General features: G+C 45.2%; 1 protein-coding gene across 1 annotated transcript in view; it reads right to left on the bottom strand.

The window, feature by feature from the left end:
- Positions 1 to 288: 288 nt before the first annotated feature.
- The window catches only part of CHD3 (chromodomain helicase DNA binding protein 3), a 76,219-nt gene continuing 55,190 nt past the window's right edge, over positions 289 to 21,317 (bottom strand). Inside the window, exons 21-40 of the mRNA XM_042472267.1 lie at positions 19,719 to 19,836; positions 17,567 to 17,691; positions 17,035 to 17,266; positions 16,446 to 16,612; positions 16,104 to 16,281; positions 15,214 to 15,279; positions 14,489 to 14,574; positions 13,192 to 13,325; positions 10,685 to 10,829; positions 9,957 to 10,122; positions 9,360 to 9,478; positions 8,701 to 8,854; positions 7,492 to 7,587; positions 6,927 to 7,067; positions 6,523 to 6,631; positions 5,545 to 5,677; positions 4,442 to 4,637; positions 3,207 to 3,370; positions 2,413 to 2,539; positions 289 to 1,188 (exon numbers count right to left, since the gene is read on the bottom strand). Of these exons, the coding sequence (XP_042328201.1) occupies positions 1,091 to 1,188; positions 2,413 to 2,539; positions 3,207 to 3,370; positions 4,442 to 4,637; positions 5,545 to 5,677; positions 6,523 to 6,631; positions 6,927 to 7,067; positions 7,492 to 7,587; positions 8,701 to 8,854; positions 9,360 to 9,478; positions 9,957 to 10,122; positions 10,685 to 10,829; positions 13,192 to 13,325; positions 14,489 to 14,574; positions 15,214 to 15,279; positions 16,104 to 16,281; positions 16,446 to 16,612; positions 17,035 to 17,266; positions 17,567 to 17,691; positions 19,719 to 19,836 (2,754 nt within the window). The 3' untranslated portion in view covers positions 289 to 1,090. The remainder of the gene's footprint in view (positions 1,189 to 2,412; positions 2,540 to 3,206; positions 3,371 to 4,441; positions 4,638 to 5,544; positions 5,678 to 6,522; positions 6,632 to 6,926; positions 7,068 to 7,491; positions 7,588 to 8,700; positions 8,855 to 9,359; positions 9,479 to 9,956; positions 10,123 to 10,684; positions 10,830 to 13,191; positions 13,326 to 14,488; positions 14,575 to 15,213; positions 15,280 to 16,103; positions 16,282 to 16,445; positions 16,613 to 17,034; positions 17,267 to 17,566; positions 17,692 to 19,718; positions 19,837 to 21,317) is intronic.

A 21,317-nucleotide genomic window follows, 5' to 3' on the forward strand; every position in this document is an offset into this window, starting at 1 on the left:
CTTTCAAAACCTTGATGCTTCCAGAAGGATGGCTCCTGAAGCCAACAGTCAAAAGATACAGTGCAGGTAATCCCACCTTCCCATGCAAAAAAAACCCCAAAACGTTTCTTGTCTTGTAAGGGACAAGAACAGAGGGGTAAGAAAATATGTGAAGGTCAGACCAGAAAGGAGGAGGAGGATGTCATGCCATTTGTATATTTGTGTGAATGAAACAAAGCAGGGCATTTGCACCAGGAAGGTTTTGTCTAGAAGCCAATCACCACCAACACAAAGGAGGCATAACACGTCTGGGTTATGTAGCCAAGGAAACGGCCTTTATTCTGCAAGGCTTAAACAAGAAGTGACTTGAGATTCAGCAACAAATCCAGGAGTGCAGCTTGGCCCTGCTACTGCCTCTTCCCTGCACCCAAAGAAGCTTCATTCCAAGAACTGGGTCGGAGGGAGGAAGGGCAAGAGGCAGCCCCTGCTCCCAGCAAGGGCCACCTTGACACTGGCTCCTCTCCCCACTGCAGAGAACCGCGCATGGCTAGGGAGTGTCTCCCCTCCCACATCTGCCCCATGATTGCCCCATAGAGAGTTCAAGCACAAGTGGGGAGTTTTTTTTTTAAACATACAGGATGAATGTGTATACATTATATATATATTCATATTTATAGAGTCACTTTGCAGTGCTTCCCAAAGATTTGCACTGCTGGGGGCAAACAGCACAGAGCCAGGTTGCCCCCTCCTGTCACAGGCAGGAAACCCCAAAGATGAGAGTCCCATCAGAAGACCTGGGTCTCCAGTTCCATCCCCATTCCTCTTCCTTCTCCAGCCCAGAATGGAACCCCAGTGCCTCCTGACTCCCAAGCGTCTCTCTGGTTGAAACCAGCTGGTTGTGAAGCCCACGTCCCCTTACCCAAGAAGAGGAAACGGGAGGGGCAACAAAATCAAGCAAAGGGGAGCTGCGGTGGGCCTGACCGACCCACTCTGCCCCCCACACCCCCCAAGGCAAAGCCATCAATGTGATCAGGAAATAAAAAAGAAGAGAGGCTTGAGGGGAGTGTTCTGCCAGAGGCAGGACCTGTCCAGACGTGAGCAGGCGGGTGCCTCAGTCATCTATGCAGATCACCTCCCCACTCTTCGCCTCCTTCTTCTCCAGGATCTCACCTTCTTTTTCCTTCTTCACAATCACAGGGGGACCATTGGCTGCAATGACATGGGGTGGGGGAGAGTAAAGGGCAAGGTTAGCAAAAGATGGGACTTGAGACCTCCTAGCCTTTGGTACTGCCAAAGCATTCAGTCTTCTGGTGGAGGTGAACCCCTGAAGGCATTTTCATCAGCAGCCTGTTCCTTTAGTCAGTTCCCTTTTGAGGCTTTACCATTAGCATAACTGGCATAAAAGAAGTTAGGCCCATGTGGTGTAAACTAGGGGAAAGAAGAAGTGGATTTTGTGAACACAACCCCAAACTGCCACATCTGTATGAGGAGAGCTGGTGGAATACTTCAGGTGATCTAATGGTAGCAATTGGCTGCAGGGCAGGGCTGGGATGTCATCATCTTGGTGACTTCCCTCCTTATTTTGCTAGTCACTGTTGGAACACAAGAGTGCTGGTCTCTTTGCTGTTGCCCTCCCCTTTGCACCCCTTTCCCTCCTATCATTAAATCAGTCTGTGGAAAAAGTGTGTCATTGGTAACTGTCTGCTTGAAAATCAGGACTTCTGAAGGGTAATGATGGTGGCCACTCTAAGGAGATGGTTGTTTAGACAGGAAACTTCCTTAACACTTTATCAAGCTTTGTGCCTTAACACCCAAAATTGCATAGTTCTCTCTCTCTCACACACACACACCCCACAACCTTGAGAGAACCCACAAATGCTGGCTCCACGTACTCCACAGTATTGGCTCTACTCTAGCCCTGACTACTTAGAGGTCTTTATTCTGTCCGAGTTCTCCTTCCTACATAATGGTCGATGAAGGGAGGCAGGAGATCCCCCTTAACAGTGGCTTCCAAAGACTTTATTATATCAGGAGACAAGCCTGCAGCTTTCAGAATTCCTGACCACTGGCTATGCTTGACAACATCACATGCATCCACAGTGATCCCTTCCTACTACAAAACTAGTACACTGCTCCCTCGGGTTACGAAATTAATTCGTTCCGCGGCCGCTTTCGTAACCCGAAAAGCCTTCGTAAGCCGAATTGCCATAGGCGCTAATGGGGAAAAGCCGCGTTTCGTGCGAAAAAGCGCCGAAAAGCACCAAAAAAATTTTTCGTAACCCGAAATAAATTCGTAACCCGGAACAATTATTTCCAATGGGATTTTTTCGTATCCCGGAAATTTCGTAACCTGGGTATTTCGTATCCCGAGGTACCACTGTAGTTACTTCTTTATGGTTGCCTACCTTGTCCCCCCCCTCAACCACAACTAACCTGTGATGAAGGAGCCAGTTGGCATTTGGCTGTAGTTGGCACCCATGGTGGGCAGTGTCCCGCCAGGCGTGGCACCAAAGGACCCTCCAAAGGTAGGAGGAGTGGCATATGGCCCAGGGGGAAAGGCCTGTGGGGAAGGAGGCAGAGAGAAGGAAGGGGGTTATTGAGTTACAAACACAATACAAAAAAAACAAAAAACAAAAAACCACACACACACACACACACACATTGCAGAAGTCAACAAGCCCAGCCAAAGGGAACAAGAGCGCTGGAGCAGTCTAGTAGTGAACAACTTTGTGGGTAGCTACAGGTTACCAGGAATACAATGTAAGTGAATGACCAAATCTGGCAGAGGAGAGCTGGCTCTCGCTTCTCCTTCACTACCAAGCCCTCGTGGTTTCCAGGCTAGCTGCATAAAAAAGAAAGCTCCTTCATTCACAACCAGAATGGAAGCATAGTGGACCAGCCAAGGGAAGTTGCACTGATCTGTCCTTTCTCCGACACTCCCCTTGAGAGAAGGCTTTTTGCCTTTCTTTTTAAGCCTGCCAAAAGGCACACTCATGCCAGTTGTGGTAGAGGCTTTTCTTTCTCTTCAGCCAGTATGAAAACGTAAGCTAATAACAATTGTGGCTTTATTTACAGAACATTTGTGGGTAGACACATAGTTTAAAAATCAGTTTTGCTTTAGGTTGCATTTGTGTGAACGGAAGCAAAATAGTGTTGGGTTCTGTCATGGACTGCCCCCATCCCTGCCCACCACATTGTGTAATCTTATAAGAAGGCAGTTAGGTTACCGGGGCAGTTTGTGTCTCATTCCCTTTGCTTGCCAAGCGACTGAGGATGCTGCGTTCAGACATCTGGAGGCGGGCAGCAATCGGAGGGATGCGGGAGAGCGTGGCGGGCAGGCGTGTCACATCTGCCTTCATGTCGCTGAGAAGCTCCTCCAGCTGGTTCAACACTGGCATGCCAACAGAAGAGAGAAAGGAGGAGAGAGAAGCAGAAAAAGAAACCGCAATCTGTCAGGTGGGAGAGAGCCCAGGTTTGCAGATGACCTCTCCTGGCACCCACAACCCCCTTGCCGAACCTACCGTAAAAGGGTTATTATTGCATGTAGTATATGGGATGGGGGTTGCTTCCAAGACACTCCTAAAGCTCAAGAAATGCCCAGACATTCCTCTTTCCACCACTGATAGAGGAGGAGTACAGCACACTAGGCCCATTCTTTCAATCACCAAACAGTATGTCCCAAATAGCTACAAAGCACTAGTGACTAGATTATTCTATGTGGAAGATGGGAGATGAATTCACCAAAGATACTTATGAAAAACTAAACACAAAGAGATACTCACACGATATTTGTGGCAGGGGAGGGGTGGGGACTCATGAAGAAACTCACAGGGAAACAGACCAGAGATATGGTGATAAATGCACAGAGATACACAGGTAGTGAAATACATCAGAGGTGTTCACATGACACTTTGATAGGGACAAATGTCAACCAGTGCTACTCGCACAATAATCAGTGGAGAAACTTGCAAGAGATACTAAAGGGGCATTGAGCCAGATAACCCAGAAGCACTCCATATATAACTCAAGAGCATTTTCTGGGAACATTTTTTTAAGGATACATCAAAAGCATTGAAGATGGTTGTGTAAAGAGATACTTGAGTATTCCACAATGACATCAAAGGATACTCCATGAGATATGCAGCAGGCATGCTTGGCAGGGGGAGGGAAGAGATGTTCAGAAGATAAAAGGATGCGTTTGAGGATGCTCAGCTGGCACACAAAAGATTGTTGGCAGATACTCAGAAGCTACTTGTGGGATACTCCATAGAAACCAAAGCAGATACACCAAAGATACACAGAGCAGCATCAAGGAGACAACCATACACAGCGGCTTTTCTGATCACAACCGCACTTTAATGGATTCAGAGTGTGGTACAGAAGGATGCAGCACAGACGCGCGAAAGGGAGGGGAGTTACATGGACTGTCCTCTCCGGGCCCGTCTACCCACCCGCCTCTTACCCTTGTGTAGGACGGCGTTGGCAGGCTTGTTGCCAGCCAGAGATTCCTTGGACAAGTGCTGGTGGCTCTCAGCCAGACACTCCACCTCGGCAAAGCGGGTGTTGAGGGCCATGGCCGGGTGGCTGGGGTCCTGCGTCATGTTCAGGTAGGCCGCTCTGCGCAGCTGCTCTTCAATCACCAGGGCTTGTTCCAGGAGCTGGAGAAAAGACAGGGCACGAGTAGATGAGGAGGCCGGATCCCTTCAAAAGTGCAACTTTGTCCAAACATGGCCTCTCTTACAGTGAACCCTTTGCCAGGACATTTGTTTTTAAAAGTTGAGATTTCCAGGCTGTCTGCTAGATTTTGTACCCAGTACCAAACACTTCATCAGGATTCAGCATGGGCAGAGAATGAGAACATGGCCCTGATTAGCTATGATTAGAAGCTTTTTCTCAAGCTTTGCCTGTATTCCAAATGTCATTCAGTAGGCATTCTATCAGAGCACAGAAGAAGGATTTTTAATCAGAAATATTTCTACATCTGTTCTCATTTACCCATCTTAAAGGCATTAAAACAGATCCACTGAAATCAATCAGGTAAGTCAGGAATTACTTGTGTTGCACCTTATTTCAACAACTGTACTCTAAATATGATTCCAAGAGCTGTACTCTTAAAATGGATTCCAACGTACTATGTTTGTGCAGCATGATGGTCAAAGCATATAATGCTCCAGTGTACATATTATTTTAGAAGCAGCACTTTTTGTTCTTAAACCAGCATTCTTTGGCTATATCATCATAATTAAACTTCTCACATTTTAGGTCAAAAATGCTAAAAAGCAAGTTTTTGACAAGCACTGTGTTTTTGTTGTGTGCCTTCAGGTCATTGTTATGTGCCTCCTACAGTGAACCTATCAAGGGGTTTTCTTAGCAAGATTTCTTCAAAGCGAATTTGCTATTCCTCTAATGTGGAAAAAGTGTGACTTGGCCACAGTCCTCCAGTGGGGGTTTTCATGGCTGAGCAAGGATTTCAACCCTGGTCTCTCCAACACTCAAACCACTATGTCATGTTGGACAACTGTAAACCAGGCCTAAATCTCTGAATTCTTGTCCCTTCGCACACACCTTGAACCTTCTTGCAAGAAACTTATTCTTCATCTCCAAGAAGTTGCCCTTGTTAGCTTCGGTCTTAAACGGTTCATTGATGATAGCAAACTGGTTGTCATTCTGGATGTCCTGCCAGCGAGCATAACCATGACTACCAAGTGGTACAGAGGCATTAAGGAACATCCACAGTGCAGCAAAGAGCCCACTGCCCCCCCCCCAAGTTAGGCAAATATACAAGGAACACAGACATACAGTCATCCTCACGATTTACAGATGGTGGCAATTCTCTTTGCTCAGCTACATAACCATGGATTGTCTGGTGCCTGTCTGTCTCAACATCAAGACTAAAGACCCTTTAAGTTACAGGTGAATAACTTACTGGCTATTTGACTGATCTAGTTACCACTGTTGCACTCCCCACTCCCTCCCCACACTCCCACAAGCTTGTTACTTGAGGAGGCTTTATGTGAGTTTGTGTACAGAAGACATGCCAACACACAGTGATGTATGGATAGGATCAAGCCTCTCCACACCCCTCCAGGAACCTTTTTCAGCTCCTTTACTGAACTTAAGCCACACTCCATTTCAAGGATGGTGGAGGCTACTAGGTCCTACTGCCAATGTGGCAAATGTTGGAGAACACAAGCATCAGGGCAGCCATTATGCATATGCCACTTCCTAACTCCTTCCAGCCTTGGAATGCCACCCAGCTGGTACACATAGGCTTTTCTCCCATCCCAGGCCCACCCCTGGGTTAAGCACTAACCAGCAATTTTTGGTGCTCATTTCTTTGTTCCATCACATATTTCTTTACTGGGTTTATATCCTTCTTTCAAAAAGGGGCGCGCCTGCCACTGTTTCCATGAAATGAAATTTGTTCTCCTACCTTGATAGGAGTCACCACACACAAACACTCTCTCTTTCTCTCTCTCTCTCTCTCTCTCTCTCTCTCTCACACACACACACACACACAGAGTGCTATCGGTCAAAGGATACAGGACAATGCCAGCCAGTAGCCAGTAGTCATGTCGCCTGTGCCAAATCTCATTAAGCTTACTAGAGGAGATGGCGGCTCGCTCCTCATTCTGCCAGAGGGTGTGGAGTTCTAGGGAGAAAGGGTCACAGGCAGTGCTACTTCTCGAGTAACCCTTGCCCAAACAAAACTAAATGCCTCTTTCCACTAGGTGCACAGGGAGGTATTACCTCAAACAGAAATTAGGATTTAATGAAACAAAACAAGGATGTTGCTTTTTTCCAGACATCCAAAAGAAGGGAGAGTGCTTCTTTCTCTGAGTGACTTGTGAGGGAGATCCACTCACTTGACCCCTCACTTATATCACCCCCTGTCCAGCACTGGCGTACCCCCACTGTGGGTCGAACCTCCATTTGCCACCACCTACCTGTGAAGCCACCATCAGCAATGTTGAACATAAATCGCGGCTTCTCCATCTTTTCCTCCTTCTTGCCATTGTTCCGGTTCTCGTCTTTAATGCTGCTAGCTCTGAGGTCTTTTCCTGGCTCCCTCTCACCTTTTGATTCTTCTTTTAAAAGGGACAGTATAAAAACGTAAAGATGAACAAGGCCACCAAGCCCCATGTTCCCCATCCCCTCCTGCTGCCCTCCTCCATTTAAGATTTCCTTTCTGTAAGCCACATTTGTCATTCTAATACCTTCCCATCCACCCCTCTATTCAAGGTCTTGAAGAAACAGTGAATGTGGAAAAGTTATTTTTTAGACTATTACTTCCAGCATCTCCAAAAAGCCAGTGGATGGAAGATCTGGAAAAAAGCAATTTTTCAACCACTTTCTAGAGGGGAAGGGAGATTAGGAAAATGATCCAACCTAGTTCATTTGTACCCCTTTTCCAGCTGTGGAAGGTGATAAAAATTATGTTTTAGAGGGAACGTTTAGCTAATGTCATGTTTGGGAGCCAATTCCCAGTAGCCCCCGCCCCAGCCACATTACCTTTCTTCACCTCCTGAATTTCCCCCTCAGCTTTCTCTTTACTCTCATCATTCTCAGGGGTTTTTTCATCTGCAACAAGTTTATCCGGATCAGCATCTGGAATTAGCAAAGTGCAAGAAAATGGAAGGAAACAGGATCAAGGGGATAAGGAATAGCTGCTCTCCTCACCCCTGCAGAATCCAGGGAGATGTTTCACACACCACACTGCACACAACTTCACTGCATTTTTCTCAAACTAGAACAGGCAACCTCAACCAAAGAGTCTTGTCATCTTTGAAAACCTACAGATTGAGACTGAAGTTTGGCTGGAACTCCCACTAATTGCATGCTGCCAGGGACATAGCTAGGATTTTAGGAAGGGGGGGTCCAGACTAAGTGCCACCATTATAATGGGGCTTGGGTGCGGTGGTGCAGCAGCACACACCATTCATTTTTCTAATGGAAGGGGGGGGTCCGGACCCCAAGAACCCCCCCCCCCTTGGCTACGTCCCTGATGCTGCTCTCACCAAGGCTAGGGTTGCAGATGGTCACTGTACATACGTACATACGTTTATACTTTAATGTAATTGTCTTGTATTTTTTTGCACTTCATTTTCCTCTAATTGCTATGCTTACAATACCTTTGGCCAACACACATACTGTACTCATCTCTGTGTACATAAATGTGCCAACCTGAGATAACACTTCATGCATCTGATAAAGTGAACTCTAGTCATATTCTACTAATTTTGTCTTTAAAGTGGTAGGAGTCTAGAAGGTGTTGGGTTGGCTTGTTTACTTTGGTCCTCCACAAGCCCCAAACAGGTTGGCCAATGGAATTCTGGAAATGAAGTTCAAAACACCTAGGACCAAAGTTTGAGAACTACTGGGCGAAATGAATGACTCCCACGATTTCTCTGGAAGTTTTTCACAGACCTTTTCTGTTGGACAGGCCAGAGTTCTTGGGCCACAATTAAAGTTGCCAAGTAGGCAACACAGCTTTACAGACACCTTCTTTTATCGCCTATTGACCTGCCACTGCACCTGTGCCAAATCCAGACATATTCAACTTAGCACTTTTACATGGCATTCATTAAAATAGTACAAATGTGTTTGTCTTTACCTACCAAAAGAAGATTGCTTTCTGCAATGAGATCTGGCACAACTCTACCCCTACTTTACACAGCAAGTGTTTTTTTAAAAAAAAACAACAACAACAACAATTTTTACCAATTTTCTCTTTCTCTTCTTTGACTGGAAGCTCAGATTCTGACTCCTTCTCCCCAGGGGCCATCAGTCCCTCCTCCTCAGGCTTTTTGGATGGCTCCAGCTCCACCTTTTCACCTGAGAATGTGGCACAAATGGGCTGCTCGGGGGCTGAAGGCTGGGAAAGATAAAACAAAGGGATGTGTGTATACAGTGATCTTAAGACTTTGGAATATCCAGACCAGGTATGAAACCTTCACCTGTAAAATCATGCAACAGATGCTGAAAGCTTTTAGCAATAATTTCCAGCAATCTTTGAGCCGCTAATGCATTGCTAGACACTCTACGTGGCATAAAAAATAATTTGAATTAATGCAACAGCATTAGAGTGCACTGTGTGATTGTGTCTTGACTGCCTACAGATGGAGCTATGGCTTTACTCATCTGAGGAATTTTCTGGCCTTACACAAAACCATATATGACTGTTAATATGGAAAAGGGTGGTTTTATAGAGAGCAGGGCATACCCAGATGTCCCTGTCATTTGTTGCCTTATCTAGCACCACCTCTGGCAATTCCTTCAGGAAACATCCCCCAACCTTTTCCCACAAGGAGCCCCCACCACAGCCCTTTCACTCAGCACTACAGACCATATGCAGGGGAGTCCCCTGAACAAGCACAAACCTCCATCTCCATCTTCTCGCCACCCTTGGCTTCCTTCTCCGGCTTCTCGTCTTTGGCCTCTGAATCCTCCTTTTCTGTCAGGATCCCCCCGTCCCCTTTGTCACTCGGAGCTGGGGTTGCTGGTAAGATGGAGACCATGATAATCTGCCCCGGCTACATCCATCTTCCTCTCTTTTCCCAAATACACATTTCCCTACAACCCACTATACTTTAAGACAAACCAAGAGCTGAGCTGAACTGCAGTCCTGCAACATTGACAAGCACACTTAATATTTTAACATATTGAACTGTTATCGAATTTATGCTATCCTATTATAGCACCACATTAAATTACAACCGGTTCCATTTGCACTTGTATCAAGATTCAACCTTAAATGCTGGGGTATAATTTTGACGTAATTATCATCAGCATTAATTCTCCAATGATTTGGCCATGTATATTAGTAACTGTAAAAAAGCAGAACAAATGGACACATCCACTAAAACCAATATGAAAGAGAGACAAAGTAATTTGGAAAACCTCTGGTCTCAGTTAGAAATCTTAGGCCAGCCTCCTGAGAGCTCCTTCTTTGCTCCCCTTTCCCCCTGGGTACCTACCTGGCTTGGAGGTACAAGGCGTATTGGTGCAACTGGGGTCTGGGGTGGTGGTAGAGGTTTTGATAGTGGGAGATGAAGCTCGGGAGGACTTTTTGGAGTCAGCACTGGGGTCGGGCATCAATTCAGGCATGCTCCAACGCCCATTTATATGTTCGAACTCTTGCACCTATCATGCAAAAAGACATAAGCCCTGCTGTAAGCAAATTAAGGGCCACAGAAACAAATCATTACAGAGTAACAGAGGGGAAAGCCCAGTCTATGGACTCATTATGGCTTTTGTAGGAAGGATTTCACAAACACCATGATTATGATGCTTTGAACAGCCATGAAGAATTCATCTGTACAAATTAAAGGGTACTGGTTCAATGCATGCTCACAGTCTCTAAGCTGACAAATAATGTGTATTAGCAAGCATTTCATCCCATCCTCTCTCCTCATGTTGAGCAAACTTTTAATTCCAAGATTCTTCCCCTTTAGAGCAAGGGTGGACACTTTGTGGCCTTACAGATATTCTTAGACTGCAGTTCACAAAAGAACCAGGCAGCAGAGATAATGGTATGGGATGATGGGAGCTGCAGTCCAACAGTGTTTGGAGGACAACAGTTTTCCCACCCCTGCTTTAAGGGGCCACCTTTGCATCCATGCAGACTAATCTAAAAGGGCACTGTATAGTCAGTCCTTCACCTTTACCCACATGCCTTTCTATGCCCAGTGATCAGATTCCATACCTTTTTCTTCACCAGAGACATGACGCCTATCCGTGTCAGGACCTGCTGCCTTGAAAGTCCCTCCCTGGGAACCCCATCAGCAAAAGTCTCAGAACCATCAGCCCCAGGTTCACAGAGGTGTCTCATGAACAAAGAGACATATGCCCTGGGAAAATATAAAATCCAACAGCTTAGTGAGGATTTGTGCAAGGCAAAAACTCACCAAAGATGAGATTCTGATCTCTCTCTCTCTCTCCTGTCTGTAAGTTTGCCTACTTGGGAGGTTGCAGAACTCTCCTATCAGAAAAGGTTAAAACATTTGGGGCTTTTTATTTAGGAAAAAAGTTAGTAAAGGTGGAACAGATGTGTGAAACTATGTCCAGAGTGGGGAAAGTGGACAGATAAAAGAGCCTTTGTACTCTTGTATAATATTAGAATACTGGGTCAGCCAGAAAAGCTGAATGGTACAAGATTCAGAATACAGGCTATACCATTTTTATACAAAATTCATTATCAAGTTATGTGATGGCTTCCAAAAAGAGGTAAGACAGATTCATGGAAGTAAAGGCTATCAATGGCTACTGCTCAGGATTGCTGTATATTACAGGGAGGTAATGGGGGAGAGAGGTGTTTTTGTTGTTGTTTCAATCTTGTCCTGTTCATGGGCTTCCTTGAGACATCTGGCTGGCCACTCGGGAAGCAGAATGGTGGAGTAGATAGGCCTTTGGTTTCATCTAGAGCTCCTCTTAACCGCATATAGAAAGATGCTGCAGTCATAATGTGAGGAGAGAGGGACCAATTGTCAGTACTAGTTATATCAGAATGTGGTTTAGATTAGGGCAGATTGCTGCCTCTCGCCTAGCCATTGGCTAATCAATCTGCAGTCACAGAGTTCTCACAACCAAAATTCTGAAAGGAGCCTGCAATAGCATCAAATCCAAGAGGGAAAGGTGGGAAATGGAATGGAAAATCTTAAGCACAGACCCCACCACCAACACCCAAATACACAACAGAGGTCCTAGCTCAAGATTCTTGCCACTTTGTTGTTGTTGTTGTTGTTGTTGTTATTATTATTATTAGCCTTTATTTATAAAGCGCTGTAAATTTACACAGCGCTGTACATACAATCTTTTTAATTGGACAGTTCCCTGCCCTCAGGTTTACAATCTAAAAAGACACGACACAAAAGGAGAAGGGAGTGGTGGTGGGGAAGGGGATGAGGGCCAGCAGTTCTTCTCTACCTCCGAGGCCTGGATCAGGCCTTTGCACTAGTTTGCCATCAGATTTTCTTGCCTCGTCTTCACCCAGTGAACACATGGCTGTGTAGCTGTGGGCCAGCTTGGCAGAAGCCATACCTCAGGCTCCCCAATGTACTTGGCTACAGCTTCCCTCTGCAGAGGGATTGTTCTGTGTCTGCATGAGGGAGGGAGGGTCACCTCTTCACCTCACACTCCAGGAAACACAGACCGAAAAATGCCTGTGGAGGGCATGTCAGATGAGTAAGAAATGTCATCACTTGGCAATTAAAGCAGTGGGGCTAATATGCCTGCTCTATCCCAAGGGTTCAGACTCAACTCTAATATCTCCCTCATTCCGCAATCAACAAACTTGGCACCTCAACAATTTAGACAGAAAATATACTTTCTATGCCTTTCTACATTTTAATAAATATAATAAATAATAAAAATTTTATTTATATACCATTTATATTTATATATTTTGTATTATTCTTGCTGTTTGTGTGAACTGGGGGTGGCGGTGGGAGACACTGAAAGCCTTTCTCCAGTGTCAGGCATCCCAGCAGGCATCGGCATGCTTATCCCAACAATCAGAATGCCAAAATGGATAGGTTGCTTACCTTTAATGGTGTGTGTGCTGCCACAGCTGGCATCCTGGTGGTGGTTTATATAAGCACTAAGTCAACCTTACACCAGGATATCTCTCTCTCTCTCTCTTTTTTTTTTTGGTTGATGCAGAGGTTGGTATTCGCTTCCTCCCACCGCACCCACCAAAGCTTCCTCAGATGGACATTTCAGTCTCTGAGCCCCTCCATGCTCATTTCATGCCTGGTGGAAAGCAGGGGTCAGGAAATCAAAGAAGCATCTGGCTATGTCACCATTAGCAGACCCTAAATGATTCCATGATTTGCTGAGACCTCCAGGGGGCCCAGGAGGGTGATGCAATCATTTTGCACCTGGGTACAAAGATGTAGCCAGACATTTCTCCAATCTCCCACTGCTCTCCAGTACAGCAGGTCCCCAAACATCACCCATGAAAGGGGTATTGGGAAAGAGCAGCAGTGTAAGGTTAGGAGCAGTGAATGACCAGCTGTAGCATATTTCTACAAGGGAAACTACTACACTACATTGAGACAGAAAGGATTTCAGCCCTAGATTATGGGAAACTGTATCATCCTGGTAGATGCTTTTAGGAGTACTGGCCAGAATTTTTATTCAGGGCTGTCTCTGGGCAGATACTGAAAGGAACCTTCTATCAGACAGGACTCCAATCTCATACAGATAACCTACTTGAATTCTTTCTCAGTCTTGCCCCGCAAGTCCCGAACTAGCCACTGGGAGGTAAAAGCATCTTGGGGAGGCATGCCCCAGCGCATAACAGCATTCAGGAAGGCCTTGCGTTGACGGGTGTTGAAGCCCAGCACCTGAAAGGAGGAAATGCAATGCAGCAGAATCAGACTCCCAAACATCACCCACAGAACTGCATTTTAGACCCTCATGCCCTGCGCCCTCTACTAGAAAGCCCAATAAAAGCAGCCAGAAGGATAACCTGAAAAATCTTCCTCTTAATGGGACTCAACCATTTTTCATACTGCAATGTAACTGAGTATAAGGTGACAGATTTATCTTTATATCTAACCTTTTAGGAACTTTTGCGGGGAGCAAACAGCAATATATAAATGTTTCTATCAAGGAAAATAAAATTTGGTAACTACTGCACTAGATTCTAAGACCTAGGTGAACATTATGTTCTTTTTAAAACCTTACAGCCTTCACTATATGTTTGAAGACTACACCAAGGTGGGGGGGACAAACTGCAGAAGGACAAAGCAAAAATCATTCAAATCAGTCAAAAGGCTCTCCAGGAAAGGTGGATAGTGCCGAAATACCTTCGCAAACCACCCCAAAATAATGAAAATCAACCAAAAATCAGGCAAAACCGGAGGCCAAAAGTAACTTTGGTTATCAGCCTCTCAAATGGCTGCTTGGCAGGGGAGGGAGTCATCTGGCCAGCAAGGGAACTCAGGGCCAAAATTATCCCCTGCATCCACCACAGTTGCCCATCCCCATCTATACAATTGAGATCCTCTAATGTGTCTACACTACAGCGCTAAATATCCCGAAGGCACCAGATCCCATCTGATCTTTGAAGCTAAGCAAGGTCAGGCCTGGTTAGTAATGGGAGGCTGCCAACTAGTACCAGGTGGTGTAGGCTATATTTCAGAGGAAGGAACTAGCAGAATTACTTCTGAGCATTCCTTGCCTAAGAAAACCCTAAAAAATTCACAGGGTCACCATAAGCCAACAGGTGACTCGAAGACAGGCACTCTTGCACATCCACACACACAAAAAAAGCCTACCCAGAGCTCAGAAATATTACCTTTTTGGATTACAACTCCCAGAATCCCCAACCAGTGCACCTGGGGTGTTGTGGTTAAAAAATAAAGTTTCCTGAACCTGTGACCTCACCACAGCACTGCACACTTTTCCCACCACAGGCCAAACAGCTTTTAGAGGAGTGGACATAAACAATTAGCCCTTTAGTCCCACTGCCTGCAGGCTGCCCTCTAGAGCTGTTCTCTCTCACCTCAATGTTCCCACCAACCCGTGCCAAAAGTGGGGGGAGCGGCTTGTCCTTTTCATTCCGAAGCTGCCGTCTGGACTGTCTGCGACCTTGTTGTGTAGAGGGAGAGACAAGAGACTTACAATCAAACCGCTTCACTGCTGTAGCATTAGCCAGACATGGCCAGGTGCCCAGAAAACCTCCACCTGGCTTGGCAGGAGGTGAAACAGACTCTCGCCAATGTCCCCCGTGCCAGTAAGCCCAAGGCCACATGCTCATTTAGCCAAGGAAAACTCGGAAGCAAGCCCAGTTCCCTGGCAGGGCTGATAGGAAGGGCTGGACACCTTCCCAGAAAGACAAGGGCAGCAGCTTGATTTGACAGAAAGCAACCTCCCACCAACCACACACATGTACAGACACAGAGGGATGCCACCAGGGAAAAGCAGTTCCCATCAAGTTTCCTAAGTGGGATACAGTAGGAACATTGGCCAAAATACAGGCACACCAATACACAGAGTTTGAGAAAATGCTGCACACAAAGCAAGCATGATCTTTCCTCCTAGGCTAGAATGCTAGCATTCAATGGGTTCCCATTTTCTTCTCAGCAGGGGTTTTCATGCTGTGTGGACTAAAGGTGCAGAAGGCAGGAAAATCCCCTCCCCAAAGCAAACAGCTGGGCTACTGCACAATCCTCAAGCCCCTCTTCAAGTCCACAGCTCAAAAGAGAGGAAGGGGGAAAAAGCCCTCACCTTCTGGCCTCTCGTCAAAGTCTTCGTCCTCCTCTTCAGAACCCACTGAGTATTCAGACTGATTGTCTGGAACAGGATGGCGTCAGTTTGTAAGCAGTACCAGACTGTTTGCTTGTTAAATGCTTCATCCCTCCTCCTTCAACCCCACAGAACAGCTCAGTAGAGCTACACCCAAGGCTACATGATTTCATCACTTTGGGGCAAACTGCTGAAGACTTTAGAATAAGAACAAGCCCTTCCTTGTCTTGAAACACCTGCCCAATGGCCAAATATATGATCAAGCTGCCATACTATTTCCAGGGGACCACATATTAGAAGCACATATTTGGCTAGATTTTCCTCCACTGCACGATGGAGGATCAAAAAGTCAGACATACAGTGATGTATCCACTGAATGCCACATTTAACACTATTTCTCTTTATTTGCAGATGTCTAGTTTTTAAAAAATGGGAACTATGGATGATTCAGTATAGTGTAAATACTTCAGCAAATCATAAAAATCTGCCGGTGAAATTACCTTATGCAGTCCCTTATAGTGAACACCAATGTAGCCCAATGTATGTGGCTCAATGGTCAATGCATATGACTGACACCCATTGAGCAACTTCAGTGCACAATACACAGTCACACACTACTGTATGCTGTATGTGCAGTGGTCCGACATGTACAACTCTGCTTATGCCACTTTCAGCTGGATATAACTATTGTGCATTATCCAAAACAATCCCTCCTCAAGCACAGTGCAACTTAACACCAGCGTATGTTGCTAACAAGATGTGTATCTAGGTTCCCCAAAGTTTGAAACTCATTTGTTTTGGGCTGAGCTCAGTAGTCCCAGCGGCACAAAATGGGTGCTTCCATCCTTCCAAGGGAGCCATTGAATGCTGACCTTGGTCCTCCTGGGCAGCATCATTGTAGTTTACTTGTTTGCGCACACGCTTCCCTTTCCCCAGGTTGCGGGCCAAGTCTTCCTGTTGCTGCTCATAATGGTGCCGCAAAAGCTTCTCCCAATAGTCAGGATCCACATTCTCCTCTTGCTTGATGATCTCCCGCTCAATCTCTTCAATCTGAGGTTGTCAGAGAAGGACAGAGAGTGAGACACGCATGCTGGCCCAAGTCATGGTCACTCTTGCACCAACCAGAGCCAGGCATACACAGACCTCTCAAGCATCAGCTCTGGGTCACAATCTTTTTGCCACAGGAACCACCAGCATCCCCTTGCCCAACTGACCTTGTCCTCCTCCCGAACCACATACTGTGCCACTTTGAAGGAGCTGAGGTACTCATTCATGTTCTGAACGTCAGCATCATCTGTGGCATCCTGGTTACGGTCCAACAGCCGAGCAATGGCTTCGTTGTCATAGTGGATGACACTGCTGTCTTCCTCTTTGTTCTCCCCTACAAAAAAATCAGGAGAGAGAGAAGAAGAGAAAATTGGGATAAATGATCTGAGCTGGGCCTTGGGAGAGCTGTTGTCCCAAACCATGCGAGGATTTGTGAGCTATGGATTTCAATTCTAGTCCAGTTCCTGGTAGTACAAGCAGATTCAACACACTTGACTCTGCTATGGCTATGCAAGCTGACTTCAGCATTCCATCTGGAAATCCTGGATGCAGTGGATGCCAAACATTTTTTCATTATCTAATAAAAAGGCTACAAATCACTTTTGAGGGATTTTGTACTTGTAAAAGATATTCCTGTTTTGGTGAATATGTGACTAGATTACTGCAGCCAATTCCAGTCAAGTCTGCCCTTAAAGAAAACAACCTTTAACTACTTTCTGCTTCCTATAGCTTCACTCAGAGCAATGAACTTCTCACCCTCATTTTCATCTTTGAAGAGCTCCTCAGTGCCAAATTTGAGAATGTCATCCAGTTCCTGTTTGGACATGCTACCCGACTTGGAGCCCAGTCCTGGGCGAACCACCAGGTGAGTCAGCATCATCTTGCGCTTGGCCACCTGCGTAATTCGCTCTTCCACTGATGCTCGCGTTACAAAGCGGTAGATCATCACCTTGTTAGCCTGGCCAATACGATGAGCTCGGCTGAAGGCCTAGAAGGAATGGGGAGATGGAATGAGATGAAGGCACAATACAAAAAGAGACAAGAGAAAGGAATCTGGGTGTAATTTCCAATACTTTCATGGTTTCAGAGAGAGATGTAAGAGTCATGAAAGTGAATAAAGTTAGAGAAGAGCCAGTTGGTGTTTTCTAATACATACAGGGAAAAGCTCTTTGTTCAATACTGTGTAAGAGAGAGTGTTTAAACACTGGTCTTTTAATATCCTTACGTACAGCTTGACGTAAGGAGATGTGATCAGAAGATACATCTTTGTAAGACAGTACGAGTCTACCTGGATATCATTGTGAGGATTCCAGTCTGAATCAAAGATGATCACTGTGTCTGCTGTGGCCAGGTTGATGCCCAAACCACCAGCTCGTGTAGAGAGCAGGAAACAGAACTGCTGAGCTCCAGGAGCTGAAAAGGAATGAAGGGTTTGCTGAGTGAACGAGATCAGAAGGCAAATGAACTAGAAAGCTGAAAGAATACAAGTCTGAAAGAATTCTGACTGAAAAGCCAGACTCAGGACTACTCTATAGGAGATATTTTAAATTTTGGTAACAGATTCCTGAGTAAAAAACCAAAAAAAGACCACTGTTAGTCTGCTTCAATACTTTAAACAAACAAACAAACAAACAAACAGATCCCATTAAGATTAAACATTATGATTTTCCCCTTCAAATTATGCACAAATTTCAAACAGAAACAGACATGCTAATTCAAATGGTCACCTGTGTAATTATACATAGGGTTCTGTGGTCTCTGTAACTTATTAAGAATATTGAAAATTGGCAAGTCAATTTACCAGATGCGGACAGATATTACATCAACAGAAAGAGATTAACTGCCCACTGAAAGACTGCATCTGCTCTTGTCCTAGTGGCCAGTTTATAATACCTAACAAACTTGAGCAGCTGCAACCCCATAGCTACTCGGAAGAGATGCGGCAATGAGATTCTGCATAAGGACATTGTGGAACAAGCACGGATGTACTTCTACCTCAGCAGCTACATGCATCAAATAGCAGTGGGAAAGATGTGAGTTAATCACATAGGACATTCATATATCACATCCATTTTTGCAAAGCTCTATGATTTTGCAGTAACCATGAGCATATCACTAAGATTCCAAGCTGAGTGGTAGGTGAGGGTGACACATCACAGTCCAAGTGAAAAGGTTCCCTTGTAGTCGAGAAATTTAACATTGAACGTGGTTTCTGTCTGGTTTTACTTTGCAATGGAATCAGGACTAGGGCGAAAAACAAGAAACTAAAGTGTCTTCTTATACTTGGTAATATCTTCTAATTTGCTCAAGGTAGGTTACATCAAAGTAATCTTATTCCATTAGCAATATGGGAAGATCATCAGCAACACAGAAATGGCTTCTGCTGTAGCTATGACCAACGGAAAAAACTGGAGAATTGAGTCAGCAATAGAAGATGTGTGTGGTTTATGTTCAGGCCCAGTGACTTAACCACCCTAGAGACATGCTCAGTATAGGGGCACATATCCTACTCAGGTCTTTCACTACCACAACTGAGAACATGAAGGAAGACTCCAAACCTAATTGTCCTGGCTGGAACCATGGTCTGTAGATGACAAAATAAGATACAAAGCAATACTAATGTTCTTGAGTTCAAAGATTGGGTAGTACTGATGAAAGGATTCTAAGATGAAAAGCTGTGCTGGAGTGGCCACTGACTACGCCACACTACCACTTGATGTGCAAGCAGATGGTAGAGGCATCAATGCAGATGACTCTACTGGCATTCTTTACAATGCCAATAAAGAATTTGTTGATACGCAAGGTGAACCAAAAGAATGGATAACAGTACAGAATCCAGCAACTAAACACTGGGTGTCAACACTAGAGCTGAGAGCAAGGATGTCTACGCAGACACCAGTGGTATGGATGAAACTATTACTAAGTGGGTAAGCTAAGTGGCAGTCAAGGAGGAAAACTGCCTCAATGAGTTTCTAGTAAGACATATTGATTCGTGATGTGTCCGAAATATGATATCTTCAGTTTAATCATTTTGGCTTCTAGTGAGAGTTCAGGCTTGTACTGAAGTTTAGCAGTATCATTGTACCAGCCTAATGATACAGTTAACACTTTTCAATCAGGATCTCTTTGCTTCTCCACTGGCCATTCCAACTTGATTAACCAACTTCCCTTACACCTTCATCCTCTCTCTCTTCTCTGACAAAAACCTGACAATTTTAGACACCAATTCCTGCTCTGCTTTATCAATTGTGACAACCATGTTTCCTTTGCAAATGACACCTAGACTGATCCAAGCAATGTAGACCAGACCAAGGCAGTTGGGAATTCCCTTCTGAGGGGACATTTCCAGCAGGCTTAGAGCTAACAGAACTCAGGAGCTATAGAATGACTAATCCATCTCCTGCCCTCACACATCAGGCCCCAACACCCTTCAAGCTTACCATTAAACCTATCAATTGCCTCTTGCCGCAGGGCCCCTGTAATGCCCCCATCAATCCTTTCATACTTGTATCCTTCATAGTCCAGGAAATCCTCAAGAAGGTCCAGCATTTTTGTCATCTGGAAAATATACCAATGAATGAGATTCTCTAGAGGCATAAACGTTTTGAAACATCCCAAAATCAAGGCAAGGGGGGAATACATATATGTTTTGGGGGTCAGAAATAAATAGAAATTATATGGGGAACTGAAATAAATGCAACACATACTTTCCCAACAATTCTAAAATTATAGTTTTTTGAGGGTTTTTCAGGCTATGTGGCCATGTTCCAGAAAAGTTTCTTCCTGACGTTTCACCAGCATCTGTGGCTGGCATCTTCAGGGAATGATTTGCCTGGAAAAAGTTGGGTGTATATATACTGTGTGAGCCTGGGAATGCAGGAGTGATTTGCATGTGTATTGTTCTGTGCTGATGGCCGGCCTCAGGCTGGGAGGCTAATGCAAATGAGGATTACTGTCTGCTAATTGGTGATCGTTATCTGCTGGGAAAACCCCTGATTCTGGATGGTTTCCCATTTGCATTTGTTGAGTCCTTATTTTGCTATTGGTAGCCAAATTTTGTTCACTTTAAGGGTTTCTTCTTTCCGGTTGAAATTGTCCAGGTGTTTGTGGATTTCAATGGTTTCCCTGTGCATCCTGACATGGTAGTGGTTGGCATGGTCCAGAACTTCAGTGTTTTCAAACAGTATTTTATGCCCAGGATGGTTTGTGGCATGTTCCGCTATTGCTGATTTTTCTAGCTGGCCCAGTCTGCAGTGTCTCTCATGTTCCTTGATTCTTGTTTGCACACTGCGTTTGGTGGTCCCTATGTAGACTTGTCTGCAGCTGCATGGTATGTGGTAAACTCCTGCGGCTGTGAGAGGGTCTCTCTGGTCCTTGGCGAAGCATTTGCTGGATTTTCTTCATCAGTTTGTAAACCATTTGAAGGTTGTGCTTGCTCACCACTTTGCCTATTCTGTCTGCGACCCTTTGATGTATGGTAAAAATACCTTCCCTTTGGTTGGCTGCTTGTCTTCACTCCTCTGGGTTTTCCTGGGCCTGGCAGCCCTTCTGATGTCTGAGCTGGAATAGCCATTGGACTGTAGAGCCCAGTCCAGATGCTTCAGTTCATCTTCCAAGAAGTGAGGTTCGCAGATGCATTTTGCTCAGTCTACCTGTGTTTTGATTGTACTTCTTTTTTGTCCTGGGTGATGGTTGGAGTTCTTGTGCAGGTATCGGTCTGTATGTGTGGGTTTTCAGTATACTGTGTGACCCAAACGTAGGTTCGGTTTGCGGATGACTAGGACATCCAAAAATGGCAGTGTTCCTTCCTTTTCTTTTTCCATAGTGATTTGGATGTTGGGGTGGACGGTTCAGGAATACAGCCAGGTCTTCTTCTCCATGGCTCCAGATGGTGAAAGTGTTGTCCACGTATCGGAACCAAGTTGTGGGCTTTTTCGGTGCTGTTTTCAGGGCTTGCTTTTCAAAGTGTTCCATGTAAAGGTTTGCTATCACCGGCCTTAGAGGGCTTCCCATTGCTACTCCATCTCTCTGTTCATAGA

This window comes from Sceloporus undulatus, chromosome 6 (genome assembly GCF_019175285.1).
Source record: "Sceloporus undulatus isolate JIND9_A2432 ecotype Alabama chromosome 6, SceUnd_v1.1, whole genome shotgun sequence".
NCBI lineage: Eukaryota > Metazoa > Chordata > Lepidosauria > Squamata > Phrynosomatidae > Sceloporus > Sceloporus undulatus.